The sequence below is a fragment of the Diceros bicornis genome, chromosome 24 (assembly GCF_020826845.1).
Source record: "Diceros bicornis minor isolate mBicDic1 chromosome 24, mDicBic1.mat.cur, whole genome shotgun sequence".
NCBI lineage: Eukaryota > Metazoa > Chordata > Mammalia > Perissodactyla > Rhinocerotidae > Diceros > Diceros bicornis.
The window spans coordinates 32,425,312-32,447,100 of record NC_080763.1 but is presented as its reverse complement, the minus strand read 5'-3'; the positions used below and the strand labels follow the sequence as shown (position 1 = coordinate 32,447,100).

Genomic DNA, 21,789 nt, shown 5'->3' with positions numbered 1-21,789 from the left:
TTCTCTGTCAGATGTGATTCGCCTCCATGACAAAGCAACTGATTCCCCCTTACTTTCAGATACACTAGTGGAGTGTATTGTATTCCAAATAACAAGGCCACTATGTAAAACATTTAACAACAGAAAAAGCTGAGGGTCAATCTATCAAAACAGACACTGACCCAAATGGAATAGAAATTGGCTATAGACCCTAAGAATGCCAGTATTGATTTATATGTGCCAAATAATTGCCCTGAAACCAATTCAACTCTGCAGTCAAGGACTAGAAGACAAAGTATTTTTTCCCCTAGCATCCGAATAGCTGAACTTCTGCATTTATTGAGCAAGAAAATACGGGATAAAAAGGAAAATCATTCTAATTTAGACCCCAGTGAATGAGCTGCCTTGAGACTATTTTAACTACCATCAACAGAAAGTGTACAGAAGGAATAAACAACACAACCCAGCTGAAGAGGATGCATGCCTCTTAATTATGACTAGATTACAAAATTAAGAATGGTATTGATTGCAGAAAGTAACTACGTGACAGCTGGTAGACTATCGCATCTGCATTGCAGAGCCATTAAAACACTCCTCCATTTGATTGTTACCATCCTCATTAAATGCCAATCAAGTGTGGATGTAGATGCCATAGTTGGTGGTACAGTAGAATGAAATAAAACTATGTCATTTAACGTTATAGATTTTTGAAACAGAAAGTTATCTTGATTTTTTAAAATGTTTCAATTTCCCAACCTCTTCTCAACACTCATTTTGATACTCATTCATTTGATACATTTCCTGAATTAATTTTCAGCAATAACCACACCTGCATGTGCTCTGCAGATCAGAGAAGAAATATGCTACATAACAAAGAAGTCTATTCTCTTTCTGTTCAACAGTGCTGTTCACTGGTTCCCATACACCATGAGACAGAGGACCTGGCATCGTTCTGTGTTACCCTATGGGACCTCATATTCCCCAAAGTTTCCAGAAAAAAAGAACAAGGAAAATGGAAAACTCCCTGTCAGACATGTATTAATAATGATTGTACACAGTGATATGTAATTTGGGATGCTAATTACCTTTAACTAGATGATCTCTACATATAATTCTGATCTTAACTCAAGAAGTTTGGTTTCATCATATAAAGTTGGCAATATGTCACCCTGTGCTTGTGAATTGGGTTTGCCTAAAAAATACATGGTGCTTGATGTCATTTATTCAGTCCCTGATACTCTGTTAACTGCACTACATATCTTCAGTTATGACCATCACATGTATCAATCTTCACTGTCTCCATTTAAGGTAAAAGACGCTGATGACCATAAAGTGTAAGCTATTAACAAGGCCAATTGGCAGGTCAATGGCAGAGGCAAGTTTCCAAAATAAGTCAGCCTGATTCAAGTCTGAGTTCTTAATAACCATCACTCTCCATTATTTTCTTCTTCATGAGCATAGCATTTCTAGGAGAGATTCTTTATTCTCATGGTAATAACCAAGATATTACAATGTGAACCTTTAAATGACATATGCCATAGTTTTGATATAGGATATGACAGAGTGAATAACGAATATCCCTTTTGATCTTGCTGATGGAGATGAAACAAATTTACCTCTGCTTTTTACATATGAAGAATTCATTTTGACCAGCAAACTGGCAAAATGTTTTACTTTGATTTTATGTCTGCCCAGACTTTGTGTACTTTTCATGATGGTGACATTTTGTTGCGAGGCAATTCTTGAAGATATTTCTTCATGTGCCTTTCTGTAAGCTGGCTCAGAGTTGTGAGGTTATCTGTAAAACATAAAAAGGATGTTCTCCAAATCATTTTAATAGTTCTATCAACCTTCCCTGGGGGTGTAGAGATATCCTGATTCCATCCAAAGCTTTCGTATCAGATAAATGTGTGGCCATCAAATAATCGCAAAAACAACATCTCCATAAAAAATAGTAATGGGTAACCAAGAGATTTTAAGAACCTATGTATATTCTGTTTTATAAAATGCATATTGTGGCATTTGAGCAAGGTCTTAGCCCCCATAATTCAGAATTCTAGAGCTCTTTCTGAGGCTTTTTTAAAAGTCATCCAGCCATAGGAGACTGACAGGGTAGCTGTCATCCGAGCTGCTGCTGTGTATGGAGACCTGACCCTGCAGGGAGTCTGATATCACTGCAGGGTCCTGTGTGCCCCACTCACACTTTCTGCAAGAGCATCTGCTGGGCACCTACCGGGGGCTGGACACTGTACTCAGCACTGGATGAGATACGACGACTGACAGACTATGTGCTCCATCTCCAGGAGCCCAGAGTGTAGGCATGAAATAGACCCATGAAAAATTACAGTATACAGGTGCTATAAATAAAAGTATTTTAAAGTTATATTAACTGCACAGAGAGGTCAGATAATTGGCAGGTATAATTCAAGAAGCTTTCCGAGAGGGGGGCATTTGAATTGTATCTTGAAAGAGGAGCATATCACCAGACAAAGGAGACAGTGAATGTCATAGGATGAAAGGCCTTGAGCAAAACTATAGCAGTATGAAGGCGCTGGAGCTCTCCTGGAGAGAGACGGGAAAGCTCTTTGCTCATTGTAACTCTGTATCTAGTCTAGAGCACATAATGAATGAGGAGGAAATACTGGTAAGGAATGCCAGGGAGCAACATATGCGGGAGGTGATGTCACACAAGGAGTTTGAATTCTCTCTCAGAGTACCTGTAATGGAATATTTTGAAAGCAAGACAGTGTCACAAACAGGCATTCTTTATAGATTATCCTTTGTCCTGAGTGTGTAGGAAAGGCTGAAATGAAACAGACTAGAGGAAGGATCTCAACCATGTCTGACTTAGGAAACTGAGAAAAGAAAACACATTTCAGAGAGCAGGTAGGTGCTGGAACTAGAATTGTTGGCTGATTATTTAAATGTAGGAGTGTGAGCACTCAAAGGAGGCAAAGAGGCTAGAATAGCCTAGGCCATGTGTTGAATACCAGCAACTTCCAGGGAAGATTTTTGATGATGCGAAGTTAACTCTCCTGCAAAACAGTCTTATTCACCACCAGAACCCATCAGGCCTCAGCAAATATCTGCTGCATGAAAACAAAACTATACTAACAAAGGCCCATAAGGCCCAAACCAGAGAGTTTAGCAGACTCTGAGCCAGCACAGTTTTATATTTGATTAGGAAAAGATTGACGCAATATGGAGGTTTATTATGTCATTGAAATGATAAGAATCTCCCTAAGGACATATTGAAATTTTCATCTAGTTTAGACTTCACACCAAGAAAATGGGCAAATGTGATCCTCAGCTGGGGTGTGTGCTACAATGACATCTGGCTTGGAGTATAACATTAAAAATTGTCTATCCTTAACTTTCTGTATAACAAATATAAAGCTTGAATAATATCCTCTAAAGCACACATTTTCTATTTGTGCTATGAAAAAAAAAAGCATAAATCCAGAAGCCAGTTTGTTAATGCCCTAATAGATTCTGACATATGAGCATCTTCAGCAGAATCTACAAAATACTTAGAGCAACCTCTCAAGTATGAAACAAATTCATTACTAAAAATAACCTGACTTAAGTCCTTTTAATAGTTCTCTCAGCTCACCCTGTGGGTGTAGACATATCTGATTCTATCTGAAGCTTTCAAATCACATAAATGTGCAGCCATCAAATAATCACAAAACAGCATTTCTATTAAAAAGTAGGAATGGATGACCAAGACATTTAAAAAACATAGATATTTTGAGGTTTTTAAAAATATTCCCCTGATTTGTCACAAACAGTAATTAATATGTGCATCCACTGAGTAAAGTTGTGATATTTCCATCATTGAAATTCTTAAACACTGACTAAGAATTTGTCCTGAAGGCTAGTCAGTCTTAAGGCTAGTCAATTTATTAGGAAGGAAGCAAACAGTTGAGTCCATGGAGTCAGGTGCCACTATTATTATTTTGGATTGATTTCCATTCTGGTGCTCAATGGAAATTTAAGAGGTTGTATGTGTAATTACCAAATACAATTTCTAAATTTTCAATTACTTGTTATAAATTTGAAAATTTAATTCAAATTGAGTTCTGATTTTATCAACATACTATCACATTGTTTCACCTATTAAACACCAAGATCATCTAATATATACGACAGATACATTATCAAATTGACCAACAAGTATGGATGTCTCTTTGTTACCTTAGATACTCTGTTGAGTCTATGAGAGAATGTAAAGTTATTACATGGGCTCTGAGACACTGGAATGTGTTAGAAAATGAGTTTATTACATGATCTGTGAGCTCCTTAGCAGTGGAGCCATATTTTTCTCTCAATCTCCAGTAGAACCTAACATAGTCCTCTGTAGAAAGTAGATGAGGAGTAAATACATTGGACAAACAAACATATTTCTTTAGGAACATAGTGGCATAGAAGATATGCTTGATTTGGCTAAGACTGTATTTTATTCTTCTAGGAAACCTCTAAACTCATACCAGTGCCTGGAACAGAGTAGAAAGAGTTTAATAAATTTTGAATGAATGGTATTCCTTGACTAAGGTCCTGGTCTCTATAGACTAAAGTATGTAACTCTTGGCAAAAGCAACCAAGCATACATGGACATTATTTTACAGAAAACCTCCCAAATGTAATATGAATCACCTGTTACCACTGTCTTCTATAGTTAATTTTCCAACAGAGACTCTGCAAATAATTAATATTGTGAAGTGAAGTGTCATGATTTTATTTCCTGATTCAATCTCTGTCAAATACATTATTAGTGAAATGGCCAAGAGGGATTAGAGAAAGGAGTTCTGGAAAATCATGAGATTAATCCAGTCAAACACGAGCATCTCAGTGGATACCTTTTCATGAGTGCTCACTGAAAGAGTAGGTGGATGAGCTAGGAACAGTTCTGAAGTAGAAAAGTACCGTGAGAATTCTTAAGGAAAACTGACACTTAACACCAGTAGTGTATATTATGAAATAGGGAAAAAGACTATTCTGATTGGATAACTACATTGGTATTTATCTATATCCTAAACAACATAGATTTGACAAATACAAAATAATATGCTCAATGTATGTGTGAATATTTAAAAGATATTCATTGCAACACACAATTTAGTCAGGAAATAGAAAAGAACATGAGGATTTTATATAAATTCCTCACACTAAAGGGGCCAAATGGCCTTAAAAAAACAGAAGTTGTCTTCAAGGTAGGAGAAAATGAAAAATTCTATTACCTCCTTCATTCTTGCCATCCTCCTGCATCCTCAGGAAGCATCCTTCATTTCTCTTTGCCATTAACAATACAAGTATTGGCTGTATCCCAATGAACTTACTCAGATAAACACAATGTGGTTTTCTTTTAAAATAAGCTTTTACTGAATATATCAACAAGGTACTGTATAGTGTAGAGTGAAGTTTGTCATTAACAAAGTGTGTGACACAGTAGGTCTCAGAGGACGTGTGATGCAGAATCTTCCAGCCCCTTGTAGTCCCTTGTCAGCGAGAACACACTAAACATAAACCAGAAGCAAATCAACATATGGTTCAAACAATAACAAATCATCAGGATTAACTTTCAGTGAGTAAAGACTGGTCCTATGAGGAACACACAGTGGCAACGCCTTCACTTGTCTAAAAGATTACAAATCTTACATCCCCTGGATTCCTTTACAAATGACCCAGTGTGTGTGTTTGTGTGTGTGGTGTGTGTGTGCATGCACGAGTGCAATTTATAGTAGTTTCAAAATGTCTGTTGCGATGGCCTTGCTTTGTGCTCTTCTGGTGGGTGTGCTGCTAGAAAAAGAAAGATAAACAAAAACTAGCAAAAGAATCTGATGTGTTTGTTATAACAACAGTATCATACATGTACAAAACTTTCTCCCCACAATCAGTGACAGGTATCCCATGGCCAGCAACTGTCTTTCCACGCTGCTGAAGAAATCAGAGAAGACTGTAAGCTACAGCTTCCTACATTAGTATTTTGTCTTAAAAAAAAAAGAGTATCAGGCAGGGTTTGACAAGACTAAGAAGTAGCAGGGGTTTTCTGTTTGCTTTGTGTACGTATCTCTTTCTCTTTTGGGCACTTTTTTCTGTTTTGCTTTCTTACAAAGCTGGAAAATTAAATCATGAGCAAAACCATTATTCTCACGTTCTAAAAGAAAACTTAATGTCTCCTTGTTATAGGTTAGAGGAAAAGGCTATAAACAAAGTTAATGGAAATTAACTACCTCATGGTCAAAAGTTGCAGTGGGCTCTGTAGCCAAGGTTTGCTGATCAAGTTCAACATCTGCTCCCTGCGGACTGCGACAATATTGCCTTGTGTCTGGAATGGATGCTTTGCACACATGAAGAGCTAGTCCTCCTCAGTGGGGAAGGAAGTTCTGAGGATCTGCACTAGTAGGAAATAGGGCCATAATATTAGCTACGTCATTAATACTTTTTATCAGACTGGTCACATTATGCTTTTTTTAACCTCAGGAAAAATATCTAATGCATTTTTAACAAACACTCAGATAATTAGAAACTGCATTATTTCTCACAGGGTAGAATATTTTCCACTTGTTACACAAGGAAAATAGGCAGGGGAACACACTTTTTGTCTCTGCCTGTGATTGTCCCATGCCATGGGCTGAGAATGCACTGGACAGTTTTGAGGGAAGCCCACGGTCTCTCCATGATCAAACACATCTCTCCAAACAACTAAGTATTAATGACAACCCTGGATATGAATAATGGTCAATAATATCTGTGTGATCATGGCTGTGCCTTTTTCCTTTGGAATTTTCTCTGCACAGTGACGGTCACCTAGCTCTGAAAGTGGTCACATACCATCTGAAATCATCTCATTTGGTCAGACGTCATCAAGCTCTTTATAAACCAGTGACATTGGCTTTGTTCATGGACTTGGCCTGCATCTTCAACTTTGACTCTTGACTAATCTCCTCAAAATACGTATTAATAACAACAAGAGAGGCCCAAATACAGAGCAGATGTGTGGGCAAAACACATTCCCGTGACTGAAAATGCCAATCAAAGCAATCCACCATTGATGGTTGTCCAGCAGTTTTCCTAAGACACATAAGACATTACAAATTCAATGATGTGTTTTCTATCCTGGTTAAGTGAGAGCTCCAAGGATGCTATTACAAGCGGGAGACTGATCTTAATTTTAGCAGTCTTTGTCATGTTGTACACAAGATCAAAATAAGCCTATAACTAAATTCTATCTCTTCAGGAACACCTTCTAGCAAAGGAACCATTTCAGATCATTTTAACCATTTCACGTGACTAGGTTTCCATTGTACGACTTAAGTCCCAAATAATTCCATGAATCCCATAAGACATTATAGAAACCTCTCCAACCTTGGTCTTCTTGGCCCAAAGCAAAAGGTTTCAGCAGCCAAGTATCGCTCTGGGGGTTATACATACATACAAATAAATGAGAACGATTATTTTGTGGATAAAAAGAAAAGAAACCCTCAAAAGTCAAAGTACCATCATTTGAACACCTAGTTTTATCTACACAGCCAAGGGGAAGAGGATAGCGGAAGGGAATTATCCAGTTAAATACACAAAGCCCCATGTCCTTGTCCTGAATTTCAGATGGCTTACTGCTACACTGATCACCTTCACAGATTGCCTTATCCCTTCACCGTGTGGATCCAGTTTTAACAAAGCAACAGCCAAAACTTGCTAGCTAAGAGACTAAAATGGAAACCAAAGTCACTTTAGAATTAATTCAAATTAATTCATAGCTAATTTCAGCTCGACTGACTGCAGTTTCGATTCTTGTGTTTACAAGATTATAGCTTCAGTTATATTTTCTGCTTACTCTGAGGGACAAGGGAGATTAAAACATATAAGTTGGGGTATATTATTAAAGAAAATAAAGCTCTTTCTATAAAGAAAAACTTGCATAGCATTTTATACCTAAACTTTTACAAAGAAGACACATCACAGTTCTATTTTGTTAAAAGTGAGAGAGAGAGAAAGCAAAACGATTGTGACATTAACTTCACGGGTCCCGAAAATAATGGCTAGTAGTAAAGGAAATACGCACACAGAGTGAAATGCCTAAATTTGATTTTAAAAAGAATTTTCAAAAGGTGTATTTTTTAGATAATGTATGTGATCGATAGCCCTTCTACATCTAAGGGATGGAAAGGAGTAAATTACACATGCTTTCTGAGGAAGGACAACGCTTCAAAAACATCTAGAAATAAGCCCAGACATCCCTCTCTTCTCTATGCCCTCTGCTCTATTCCCTGCTCTGCCAAGATTAGGGGAACAAGCCTTTACTCTCTGACTTGTTCATTTCTCATCTGTTATCCTGTTAATATAAGATTGATTATCCCTCCACAATTCCCAAAGAAGAGGAACATCCAAGATTGAAAAGGAATAAATGAAATTTCAAAAATGGCACAGGATCAAAGTCAGTCCAAGGTGGAAACTCAGTATTGCTTTAAAAAAAAATACATTATGTTGGCCAGCTTTGATATGTCCTTCCAGAATTATTAGCAGTGAAAATTAGCATACATTTTAAAGTCTATAAGTGTATATGGATATTTTGTGCAATCAAGACTGGCATCTATAATTTTCTTTCAAATTTTGAGCAGACGGGGAAAAAAACAAATGTAGCATCAACAGCTAATTACGAAAATATACATGAGGTGATTGGAAGACAAGAATTTGCAAGGGGATAAAGGTATTAATTCAAGCTATTTCAACATGATACTAACAAAGTCCATTGATATAGTAGAGCAGAACCACTGATCACTTGCTTTTGTCTACATGGTATCAATAATTTTTAAGTAACAAGTCTAGAATATTCCAAATATTAATCCCTTGTTGGTCTAAATATCATGTTGACATAGCTGCAGTGAATCTACCCAAATAATTCTCATTATCAAAAATAATTCCATTCAATATAATTCTTCCTATTTTATTAGCCTCTTCTAAAAAAAGTATTCTAGAATATATCTCTGTTGAATGTGATTCAACCTGACATATAATTTGAATAGTAACACTTTTTAAAGGGAGTTTCCTTGCTGGGACATCATAGCTGTCCCCGAAGATGACTGCAATCAGACTTAGGTCTCTAACTCTGTTATCACATAGAGTCTGGGAGGCATGAGGAGTGATTTTTAAGTTCCCCATCAGAAAGCCAACTCTGGGGTTGGAAGGTCTCTTCAAATTCATCTCATTTTCTTCATTCTGCCAGGTTGGCTTAACTCATCTTACGGGAACTCACTCCCTTGTGATGCTTTCTACATTTCTTGTTTTGGGTCAAACCAGGGTAACTACCTCCTTTCTTATATTTCAGAATTTTTAACTCTTCTTCCAGACTAGGAAGTACAGAAATAGCATGAAGATATCTGAGACATTTCTTGTTTTGCCCATATTATTTATCCTCCCCTGACGAGTCCATTTTAATCTGCCCTTTCATCTGACCACCTACTCTAAGAAAGGAATTTATTCTGACAGCTTCAACAGCAAAGTGGTTAATGAGCATCATGAGAAAGAATCACTCGTTCTTTTCCCTTGGCGTTGGGTTCTTATTGTACAACCCTGTACAGTACTTCAGCAACTATTTTTTTTTTTTAAGATTTAAAAAGCAAAGAGTTACAAAACTGTTTGTAATTAACTTGAAATAGAAAAGATAGCACTTTTTTTAAATCCCATTATATAGTACACCGTATAAATTACAGAGTATTCAAATGCACAAATGCATCCGTGTAACATTTATCAAATGTAATTTGCGCGTCTTTATGTGCACACACGTGTGTGTTTCCAAGAGTTTTATTGTCCGCCTTTCTAACGCTGGACCTCTGGCTGTCACGTATGGCAGTGCTCCAGGTCTGGCACACTGCTGTTGCAGTATCGCATGTTGTTGGGGATATGGCAGTCTGTGTAATTAATGCCCCCATTTGGGGTGTAAATGGGCTGCAGTCTGAAATCTCCTTTAAGGAGCTGATCGTTATTTAAGGAGACGATCTGAAAGCTGGTTTCCGTCATCTCCAGGATGGAATTGTCCTTCTTGGTGCCTGCCTCGCAATAGTCATCTTTCCGCCGGCCTCGGTTGTATTTCCACTTCTGCGAGGTGTAGCGCCCCTTTTTGTGCATGTGCCAGCAAAAGACACTGAGCAAGACCACCAGCACAAATATCACCGCGCCCCCGATCAGGCCCGCCAGCAGAAAAGGGGAGCCCATGCTGTGGGATGTTGTCTGCTCGTGGCTGGAAGCAGTGTTACTGCCATTGTTCACATAAGAAGCATGGGTGGTGGCCTCAGAACAAATGGTGTCTTCTACAGCTCGGTAGTTAAAAGCATCCAGTGGCACTAAACAAATCCGATAGGTGGATCTGGGCTCCAAATTAACCAGGCTCAAATGTTGCTTCTCACCACTGACTATGCGTTCCTGAACAATGCCCCCGACTAAACTGTGGCCCATTTTCACCCACGTGAGTTTGTAGGCCATCACAGTAAAGAGAGAGAGCCAGCTGACTTGAATGGAAGTGTCATTCACAAAATGGATGGAGAGTTGGATCCGTTCAGAGATAGGCGGGGTCACTCTTTCTCTGCCATCCCAGTCAGGAATCGTGGGAAGTTTCGATGCAGTAGGAGTAAGAGGTGTATAGCTTCTACTAGGGCTTGGGGCAGAGAGTGTGGGAGGCTGAGTTGTGGGAGAAGCTGTACTTGGGGCTGGGGTGAAGAGAGGCAGGCCGGGGGTCGTGGTGGGACATGACAAGAGATTCATATTCAACTCCCTGACAGCCATCCCTCGGACTTGTTCAGGACCTTGGCACATGAAACCCCGCACGTTGAGAGACGAAGGGATATATTTGAGCCATTCCGTGACCCATTTAATACCGCAGTCACAAAACCAAGGGTTATTCCGAGCAGTGAGCTGCTTCAGGTTGGAGAGATTATCAAAAACCCCTTGAGTCAACATGCGCAGTTGGTTGTTGGATATATCCAGTCGCTCCAGCTTACGGAGATTTGAGAAGGCTGTCAAAGGGATGTGGTTTATCTGGTTGTCCTGCAGATAGAGCCTGATCAGATGTGTACCTGGGAGATCAGGAGGGGGGTGGGAGAGCGAATTCCGTACAATTGAAAATTCCTTGAGCTTGGTGAGATGGCTGAAGGTGCCCTCGGCAATGCCCTTGTTGGTCAGGAGATTCCCGTCCACGATCAGACGCTCCAAGCTCGTGAGGTTCTGAAAGGCCATGTCTGATATGACAGCAATTCGATTTTCGTCCACTCTCAGCTCTTGCAAGTCCACAGGAAGCCCAACAGGCACGCTGCTCAGGTGATTCTTGGATAGAAACAACAATTTCAGACTAATAGCCTCCCGGAAGGCCCCATCTTCCACCCCTACTGTGGATATAGAATTGTCATCCAGGTGTAGCTCTTCGAGCTTCAAGAGCTGGGCAAGAGCCGCCCGTGATATGGTCTGAATATTGTTTTCCTGCAGATGGAGAACTCTGACATTCTTGGGAAGGTTCATGGGGAATTCATCCAGTTGGTTGCCATAAAGGTAGACCGTGTGCACTGACTGTACGTTGTGCAGTTCTGCAGGAAATCCAGCATTATTAATTTGGTTGTTGTGGAGGTAGAGTACGGTTACGCCCTCCGGGATCCCAAGAGGCACTGAGGTCAAGCTTCGCTCATTACAGTAGACAAAGTTCCTGTCACAGCGGCACACGCTAGGGCATGCCAGGATTTCTGACACTTGTGAGTAGAGCCCCAGGGAAATGAGAAGCCAAGATTTCAGGAAAAAAGCCCCATGGCTGGGCCACTGCGTAGTCTGTAGGCCCATTTCTGAAGCACAGAAATAAAATACAAGGTGGTGGGGAAAAGAAAAAGAACAAAAAAATAGATAGCAAAACCAAAATGACTGGGTGGGGTTCTGTCAAGTCCAGAACTCCAACTAGAGGAAAAGTCTCGAAGGCCCAAGGTAAAAGAATCTTCCTGTGGTCTCTGGTCTTGTCAGCCTGTGTTGCCCACTTTGCTATTGTCCTCCATGTGCAAAACAATTTCAGTAGGGAGAGTTCTCCACACAGGCAACAAGTGATGCCAAGTTGTTAGCGGTCACCAGGGGCCCAATTGGGCAGGCAGAACTCCCTCTTCTGTTGTAGGTCAGGTCAGCGTTGATCAGCCTATGAACTTCTTGGTTAAGCTGAGTCTGCAATCTGTTGTAGGAAAGTAGAGAGAAAAGAGTCAGTTAAAGGCAGTAATGGAAGAAATGCTGATCAGACGGTATACCTTCTGAGCATGATGTGATTGGGACTAAATGACCAGAGGCAGCTGTTGGCATTAAGTGATATTCTAAGTGACAATAATTTAGTTGAAAAGGTGTTCAAGAAACGAATGATCTTATCTTATCTTTAAAAATGATCAATTATCTTATCTTTAAAAGAAAACCATGATGAATTATTTAAAAGAAAACCATACTGTCCCTCATACTATCAATGATCATATTGTGAATTTTACATCCCAATCAGTATGTTCTCTTCAATATCTATTTGCACAACAGGCACACACTGTTGAATCCACTGCACCAAATAATGATGACTTACAAATCCAATCTTGTCTCAAGACGAAACAAACTGAGCAACTAGTAAAATTTAAGGGAAAATGTAAAACCCTTTATAGTTATAAATAAACAAATGCAAAATGACGACAGATAAAGTCATTTAAAAAGATGCATCCTTTTGATCTGACACTGTGATGAAGCAGTATAAACCTAACCAACAGAAGCACATGTGAAAGTAGAGAGAAGACTTCTTTTTAGTTCCCCACTTCTTCCCTCCTCTCGTCTTTGTCTTCCTCCAAAACAGCTTACACTCAAGTTACCAAGTAGAATGATCAAACTCTAGTCCATGACACATGTCCCCTTATTCCTTCTTTGGGGACCTCCAGGTACAGATGAAATACACTGCTGTAACCCCATTGAGAGCTGCCAAGCTCATGACTAGGAATAAATTATTTTGCAACAACAGCACCTTCCTTCCATCTGTAAGTGTCTTCCTGCTTTTAAAGAGGAGTTTCGGCAAACTTTGAAATGATAGAAGGCACAGTTGGGGAAGTAAAGGCAATCCACAGATAGTAATCATGCCTTCTTGCTCCAGAACACGTTCCATCAGTTTTTAAATTCGAGAGGTAAAGAAGTTAATTGAAAGGTGCCAGATTTGATTTCCCTACAAAATAAGCTAACATGACAGGACATGGCAAGCTATGAGTCTCTTAATTCTCACCAATACACAGAAATTGAAACAAAGTATATCTAAAACCACAGAGCAACTATTTGAAATTGTTCCTCAAACTATCTTTAGAAACATAATTTAAAAAGAAAAAAAAACATTGTAAGTGCTATTTAAGTGTCAAGAATATTGTAAATTTGTTCTACAATTTAAAAGATTATCAACCATATAAAAAAATGCCTTTGATGACCAGAAACGGTAAAATTCATTTTTCATTGCTCAAAAACCTTTTAAAAAGGAGGGATGGGGAGTTTCTTTCCAGGCAAAAGCAGATGCATGTGACACTTTATTAAAAATCAAGCATTATTTAATTTGTTAAAACTTATATGTTTTGTCACTGAACAGGAGCTATCCCCTCCAGCAAAAATCTCCCTACATGCTTAAAGAATAATTTATAATAGAATTAAGGGTAGTATAGGAAAAATGAGTTTAATGCCATCAGCTTGATGCCATTCTTAGCTCAGGTTTCAAATTTTCAAACCGTCTGAATGCTCCCTGATAACTTGCTACTCGAGTGTGATCCTCGGTCCAGCAGATTGAGGTTGACCTGGGCAGTTGTTAGACCACAGAATCTGCATGTTAGCAAGAGCCTAGGGTATACACATTAAAGTTTGAAAAGCAATGCCCTAAACACAGTGCCAACTTATTTAATTACTCAAATGTTTTAATTTATTAAATGTAAAATAAATGCATGTCAATTGACTCTTTTGAGAAGCATAAAGGCATAAGGCATACTAAGAACTTTTGTCCCCAGGAGATAGTTTTCAACTACATTTTATATGTAAACAACATCTCATACAGGGAGCAGTGCAATGACTATGTATGTCACTAGGCCTCAATGGACTCTTGCAAATTGTTTGTCTGAAAGACAACCACTAATGTCAAGCAGAAGCTTAAAGAGTTATTTATAATCAGAGGAGCCCACTTTCAGAAAGCAGTTTTTGTTCAAGAATAAAAAAACTGTTTGGTGCTATTAGCATTTACTCTTCCAAAGAGGATAGTGAGACTAAAAGAATAGAATCTAACATATTTTTGAGTATTCCACAGGAATCTTCCAAGTGTGATAGCAGCAAAAGATGAACAGAATTTCCTAAGGGAAAAAAAACAGCTGTTCCAGGGTCTCTAAGTAAGTTTCTATGTAAAAAGAATAGATGCTTAACTGTGTTTATAATCCAAGTTTTCAGGGTCTGAAAAACAACAAACCATTCTTGAGGATGACAGAGTTTACTTTGAAAGTTCATCAGCTAAAAGCCTCAAGGCAATAGTCATTGGGAGTTAAAGCACTCAGGGATGGACCTGGAGACCATCATTACATATCCATGTTGTAAATTTTCCACTTGCTTGAACTGTGTCCTCTGGAAGAGGAGAGATAAAGCCCCTCCAACCAACCCTGTGCCCCAGGCCTTGCTCTCTTGGAGGTGTATTTTACATATGAGTGGTTCTTTTATAATCATGTAAGAAGAGGATGTTTTCCTGAAGAAAGCTCCTAATAGGATTACATGGGGCAAACTCTCGCATTTTTATCCACCTTCATAGGAGAAATATCCCATCTGGATCACCATGTGTTGATCAGCTATGTTCAATTTTGAATGAAAACAAACTCTCAGGGCTTTCTTTGAGCTTCTTGGGAATCCCACAAAATAACAGTGCCTACTGGATTTGTTCTAATCCTTGGATCAACAACAGCCTATATATGCTGTCAGCCAATATACTGTATCTTTGTTCAAATTAGTGCCAGTGTCAAATTACAAACACCAAGGCAATCAGAATTTTTTTTTTTTAATTTAAGTAGGCTAAAATTTCCTTTATACTTTCAGCTGGAATTCCTACTGAATAGTGAGGGCAGAAATCCTTTTAGACCTTCAGCTAGAGACAGTATTTACAGAGAAAGTAGTGTAATATAAAAGTCACAAGCAAAGGCCCTGAGTTTTCATCGCAATTCTGACACTTAGTAGCTGCAGGACTTTGGATAAATTACCTAACCTTTTAAGTCTTAGTCTCCTCATCTGAAAAATGAGGATAATAATAGCTTCTAACTCCCATCACTGTTGAGGGGATTAAATGGGATAATATTTGTGAAAAGCTCATATGGTGCCTGACACACGGCAAGAACGTAATGAATATAAACTGTTATCCTCTGTGTGTTTGTTATTCTTAATGATATCCAAAGAATTGAATTCCAACAGATAGAGCAAAATAAAATCACCTTTGACCTGCCAAATTCTATGCACTTTCACCTACCCCAGGAATTCTCAACCTCAGCACTATGGACCTTTTGGGCCAGATAATTCTTTTGTTGTGAGGCTGCCAAGAACATCCAAAAATGTCTTTTGACATTGCCATATATATGTCCCTGGGGGTGGCAAAATCTTCCCCAGTTGAGAACCAGTGACCTGCACCATCTCACAAGTACCTTAGAAGGTTAGCATTATTATTCTGATTTTATAAAGGAAATTGAAGACAAGTTTCTAATAAACAGAACCTAAAAAATGCTTCTTGCCATGGACACTGAAAAAGCATAAAAATGTAATGTGTTTTTCATTTATTTATTTGATCAACATTTATTGGGCACTAGAATGAGGATACAGTCTTATGCAGTGCTGGTGTGATTTTTGGCTTCATGAGGCTTAAAGTTTAGTGAGGGGAGAAAATGAATAAGCAGAAAATTATAGTACTGGGTACTATGTAAAGAGCTCTAACCTTAGGGCATCAGGGAATTACGGTACTGTGTAAAGACCTCTAACCTAGTCCATGGGGCATCAGGGAATTACGGTACTGTGTAAAAAGGTCTAACCTAGCCCATGGAGCATCAGGGAATTACGGTACTGTGTAAAAAGCTCTAACCTAGCCCATGGGGTATCAGGAAAATGCTGCGGGGGAAGAGTTGTCTATGTGACTATCTGAAGGATAAAAAGGTACAAGCCAGGAAAGTGATTCGAGAATCTTTAGATCTGCACACAGATCCAAGCTGGTTGTTCTGCGATCAAGATGTGAAACCCAGCCCAGCTGAGAGAAGGAACTCAACTTTGGCTGCACAGAACATTCCCCCAACTCTTTATCTGCTTCTCACCGAGGTAGTCTTGTTTCTAGAAAACAATAAACAAACTCACATTTCAAAATCATTAGCCATTTCAAAGTCTCCAAATGTTGAGAATAAAACATTTTGCTTTACAAGATGAATTTCAAGTAGAGTAAGCAAATCTTTTGTCTTTCTTTCTTTCTTTCTTATTTGTTTGAACACTGCATTGAATATGTTTCCCCTCCAGGAAACTAGAGATTATGAGGAATGGCTTAATGGAAGGTGCTGGTTAAAAAACAGAAATTTTCACTTAAAGTAGAAAACACAGTTTCCAAAGCTTGGGCGTAAATCAACATGCAAGAAATGCTCTTTGGAGACAGCAAGAACCTGGCCCTGCCAGTCTGTTACAGATGACAGTAACAGCAGCAGCTGTCCCTGGCTACTTTACCTTAATTTAACTCTTTTCATAACAAGTAGGACTCAAAGCACATAAATCATGTAAAAGCTTTCTGCAAACTGTTTCTCCCTAGTGCTGCCTAAAATGTTGTGTGTTTTTTTTTTTAATTAATTCCAGGAGCCTGTATTCCAGGAGAGCTTAATAAACTCAGACTATAAAAATCATAGTACAGAAAATAGGAATTGTCAATAAGCACTGCCGATTGCATAATATAATGACACTAGGACAAACTAATAAAATCTTAATGGTTTTGGCACTGGCTGACAAGACAGCACAGTGCATGAAGTGATACAAATAAGAAAGTTAACTTGAAGTGGGATTCTCCTAGGAAAGTTTCCCAAGGTACTTTGGACTTACAGCTTCTGGAATTTGGCAGTTTGTGCTTAAAATCAGACACACACAGGTGCAGAATCCATAGGCCTAACTACACTACAAATGTCTTTGTTACAATCTGGAAACACTAAAGCAATTTATAGATCTTGTGCACATTTCCACATTCCTGAAGATAGGTTATAAATACTGTTTGTACAGCAATCAGGAGAGTTCTATAGTTAGCTGGCCAAGATGTGGGGATTAGTGGAGGAATTTGGGGAAACATATAACAATAGCCACCCCCTAATTTGAAACCATTTTTCCATCTCATTCACTGAACCTGAACCAAGTTTCTTGAAGTTTCTCATTAGACAAATATTTTCCTTTCCTAAAACAAAGAGAGAGAAAGAAGGGAAGAGGGAGAGAAGGAGGGAAGGAGGGACAGAAAGAAAGGAAACATTTTATTTAAACAGTTGACAATTTCCTGGCTCCAGTTAGTCTAGAATTGGAAACATTAAAATTGGACCCCCCCAAAAAATCTATTCTCCTGGCAAGCATAAAATTCTCCAACACATTTGAAGAGTTGTTCTCACATGGTTTCCAATGCAGTTGGTTCAAATAATAGGGATAAGTTTAGAACAGAAACCGATGTTATAACCTCAAATGCATAAACTTTGAGGACACATTCATCACTGCCACACACTGCTCTCAATGCACTGGGTAGCTCCCACGGACCATCCCTTATGTCCATTAAAATCTATATCATCTAGGACTGCAGGACTGGGCCTTCCGGGTGTTTAATAATCCCAGTGGTGACCAGGCACTAATAGAGAAGAATTTTATTGAGATAGCACCGATAGGATTAAAGGAAAGGAAAAAGTATATGGTCCATAAAGGATGGACCCTCCCCGCCAGCTCATATCCATACACTTTTCAATCTATTTCAAAGTGAAGCAGTTCATTCATTTGCTGAAACAGATACTGAGCACCTCATGTTTTAGGCATTGAAAATAGCTGATTTCTTAGATTCTTATCTTTGGGAGAGATTTTTCCCAACATCTGATCCAGTGATTCTCCAAACCCAAGGGTCATCAAAAACACAAGGAGAAAGTGATGAAAAGTGAAGGCTTCTGGGTCGCACCCCTGCAGATTCTGGATTGACAGGTCTTCAAAGAATGTACACTTTGTCAACTTTCCCCAGGTGGGTCTGATGATCGGCCACTTTAGGGTTCGACTACCCAGACACACACTATCAGGAATTGCTCTCAGGGCATGGCGACAACTGGTCCTTCTCTCTTCTGGATCAAACCAACATGTGAGAGGCGGAGTGGTGGCATGGCAGCATGAAAAGAGCAAAGGGTTTGGAGTCAGAATTTAGTTTTGACCTCAGCTCAGCCACTCATTAATAGCATGACAATGGGCACTTGACTGAACCTCTCTGAATCTCCTTTTTTCATCTGAAGAGGGCATAACAAGTGGAGCTTATGATATTGTTGGGAAGACTACATATAACGCATGTAAAGTAACTAAGAGTGCCAAGCAGGCACTCAATAAACTGTGATTTAAGAGAGGTAGGGATGGTGTAATGAGCAAGAGCTGGGCTCTGCGAACAGTTGGCCTGTACAGCTTTCTCAATTACCAGCTGTGCTCACGTGGGCACACGACTTCACCTCCCTGTGCCCCAGTTAACTCATAAGTAAAATGGAGAAAATGATAGTATTAATCTCTCGCTGTTGTTGTAGGGCTATAAATCACTTAGAATATTATCTAACATACGCAAAACATACACTCATTATGTGCTGGGCATTCCTATTATTAGCTGTATAAAACAACAATAACAAAAAGCCTCCTACTCCAGGGAGCTTTTGTCCCTAATTTAGTAGAGAGTTGGTTCTTTTGAATCCATCAAATTTTACTTTCCTCTAACTTTCATTCACTATTTTGATCATAGTTATTTCCTTTGGAGATACACAGATACACCATCCCATCCATCAACGCTGCAAATATGTGGAGACATTTTTTGGGTCTCTGAGATCTTTTTCTTTCCCATGTAAATGTCCCATTTCTTTCATTTCCTCCTGACTCTTAGCAGTGCCGATGCCTTCATTGGCAATGTCTGTCTTCATATGTGTTGCCACAATGGAAAACAGGACTCACACTGTGGTCTGACCAGCACCAACTACAGCCCAGCAAATAACTGAGGAATGCCCATTCCCTGCCAGGCATGGAGACAGTCACTAGAAAGATAACTATGGTATAGCACTTGGTGTTGAGCAGAGGTTCCTGTCAGTCAAATAACTCTTTGCATAAAGCTCTTTACAATTCTGAAAGCATTTTAATGTTTCATTTCATTTAATCTCACAACCACCCATAGGAAATATGTATATCAACCTCAAATGAAGTCCACAGACATGAAGTAATTTGCCTGAAGCCATATAGATGGTGGGGGCAGAGAATGGTATTGTAAATTTTCCATAAAAAATTTGGCTTACGGGTATGATTTTATGAATGGTATTAATTATAATGGTATTAAAATCAACACCTACTTGCCTGCAAAAATGAATGCCTCTCCGCACTGCTTGAATTTACAAAATTAGCAATAGCCTAACATTTGAAGTGTGTAACAATTCCAAGCTGGATCAGCGCATAGGTAAAGAGTAATTAGCCAGGGAACCCATTATCTGCTCTCTCCACATCACTGCAGGGCTCAGCAAGAGCAGGAGATCAAGTGGCTGCCCAGTTGATGGGGACCATCAAGATGCCAAGGATTGGGGGCGCCTAAAAGACTTGATGGCTACTTACAGGATGGTAGCAAGACAGACAACAAAGGTTCCATGCCTACTTCAGTGTCAAAGAGTCCCATGTCGGCTGCCACCACATTCTACAGCTTGGGAAAGTCTTTATGTGGGACCACTGTGGGAAAAGCTGTTGAAAGGGAAACCTATTGCCAACTGCCCAACACACAGCCACCTTACGTATACTAATCACTTGGGATGAGATATCACAGGTATCATGAGTTCTTTGAATTCCAAGTGAAAAAATCTGTAGAAAGTGGGATCAGCAATCCATCAAACAGAAAATTTAGGGAAAATCTCGCTAGATCTGTTTTTTCTTTACAAGATACTGTGTCCAGGCAATAAGAGCACTTAACTCCAGAAAGTCTGAAAGGTTTCTTCTTCCATTTCCCACCCTACAATTCAAACACACAGTGCTCATTCTAAGTGTGTGTGTCCTTTCCATGCTGTCCCTAACCTGTCATACACCCAAGTGCAATGTGTCAGCATTTACCTGGAGGGAGAGAAGAGAGAATAAGTCATCTTTCCTTGCCCACTCCTTCCCTCTCTTTCTTTTTTGAAAGGCAAGCTATGCTGAGATAGAATAAGAGATCTGAGCTTAATGTGTACACTGTTCTTGATAATTCAAAAGAAGGAATAAGCACATCATTATACTCACACGATTCATCCCTAGGCTCTGCATATTTCCACCTTGAGTTCAGCTGCAGCTAAATATTCATATGCCTATTGAGTGTTAGCCACTGCTAGTACATGAAACACAGAGCTATGAAGAATAAGTCACTATTATCCTTCATTTACAATGAGAAAACAAGCTTGGAGAAATCTGTGACTTATGCAAGTTCAAACAGTAGAAAATCCTATAGATAGAATTGCAACTCAGTTTTGTTAGTTAAAAAAATCAGTGCTCTTCCCACTATACGACATCTCTCTCCTTATCAGTTTAGGGTTTATAATCTATCATTTCAAAAATTCTTCTGCCAACACCCAAGATTCTCCGGCTCTCTGTTCTTTCCCACCAATCACAAGCCCAATCTCCCCTGTGCCTCCTTGAGGTTCAGATTTCCATCAGAGAAAGTCACCTAACAGCACAGTCTACCTTCAGTAAGAAACCACTAACCTAAAGTGAGACCTCACCACATCTAGCAATCCTACTATACTTCTCTGGAGAACTCCCTCTCCCATTCTCCTCAAAGACGGCATCAATCTTCCATCTCCTTACACCTCCAAATCTTCTCTCCTCACTCTCAGCAGACCACCTGACTTTTATCTGAAGACAAGCAGAACACATCAGACAGGATCTCTCACGTCTTTCTGTTGCCAAACACATGAGTCCACCCATATCTGCACCCACTTTCTTTTCCTTAAAGGTTGATCACATTGTCTCTCCCTTGGAGCTCTTGCGATATAGGCCTCTCTAGAACATAACTCTCTACCTCCTCCTTCCCCGTGGATGCAACCCCTCCCTCTCAAACTGGATCCACTTTTAAACATTCCCCAATATTTCCCCCCAAAAAAACATCCCCTTGATCCCAAATCGCCCCTCCAGCTATTCCCACATTTCTCTCCTAACTTTAGCCAAGTTCCTAGAAAGAATAGCCCATCATCAGTATCTCTGTTTTCTCACCTCCCATCCATCTCACATCATCATACTCCACACGGGTTCCTGCTCCTACATTCAGACAAGCATCTCACTGATGTCAGCAATCAGCCCCAGGTTGGTAAATCTAAAGGGCTTTTGCCTGTCTTCCTCCTACTTAATCTCCCAGCATCATTTAGACTTGCAGTACATGCCCTTCTTGAAACATTCTCATCTCTTGGTTGCTATGACATCATAGTCTGTTGGTTTTCTTCCTATTTCTCCTGCTTGTTCCTATTTTTGCAGGCTGTCTCTCTTTAATGTAGCCATTCAGTGTGAGTCCAGTAAGCTTCGGTCCAGGCACTCTTCTTCTTTTCCCTCTCT

At 39.4% G+C, this 21,789-nt stretch overlaps 1 protein-coding gene across 1 annotated transcript in view; it reads right to left on the bottom strand.

Annotated features, from left to right (window-relative positions):
• Window positions 1-5,109: 5,109 nt before the first annotated feature.
• Window positions 5,110-21,789, bottom strand: part of FLRT2 (fibronectin leucine rich transmembrane protein 2) — a 91,231-nt gene continuing 74,551 nt past the window's right edge. Inside the window, exon 2 of the mRNA XM_058567488.1 lies at window positions 5,110-12,175. Coding sequence (XP_058423471.1) covers window positions 9,820-11,802 — 1,983 coding nt within the window. The 5' untranslated portion in view covers window positions 11,803-12,175 and the 3' untranslated portion in view covers window positions 5,110-9,819. The remainder of the gene's footprint in view (window positions 12,176-21,789) is intronic.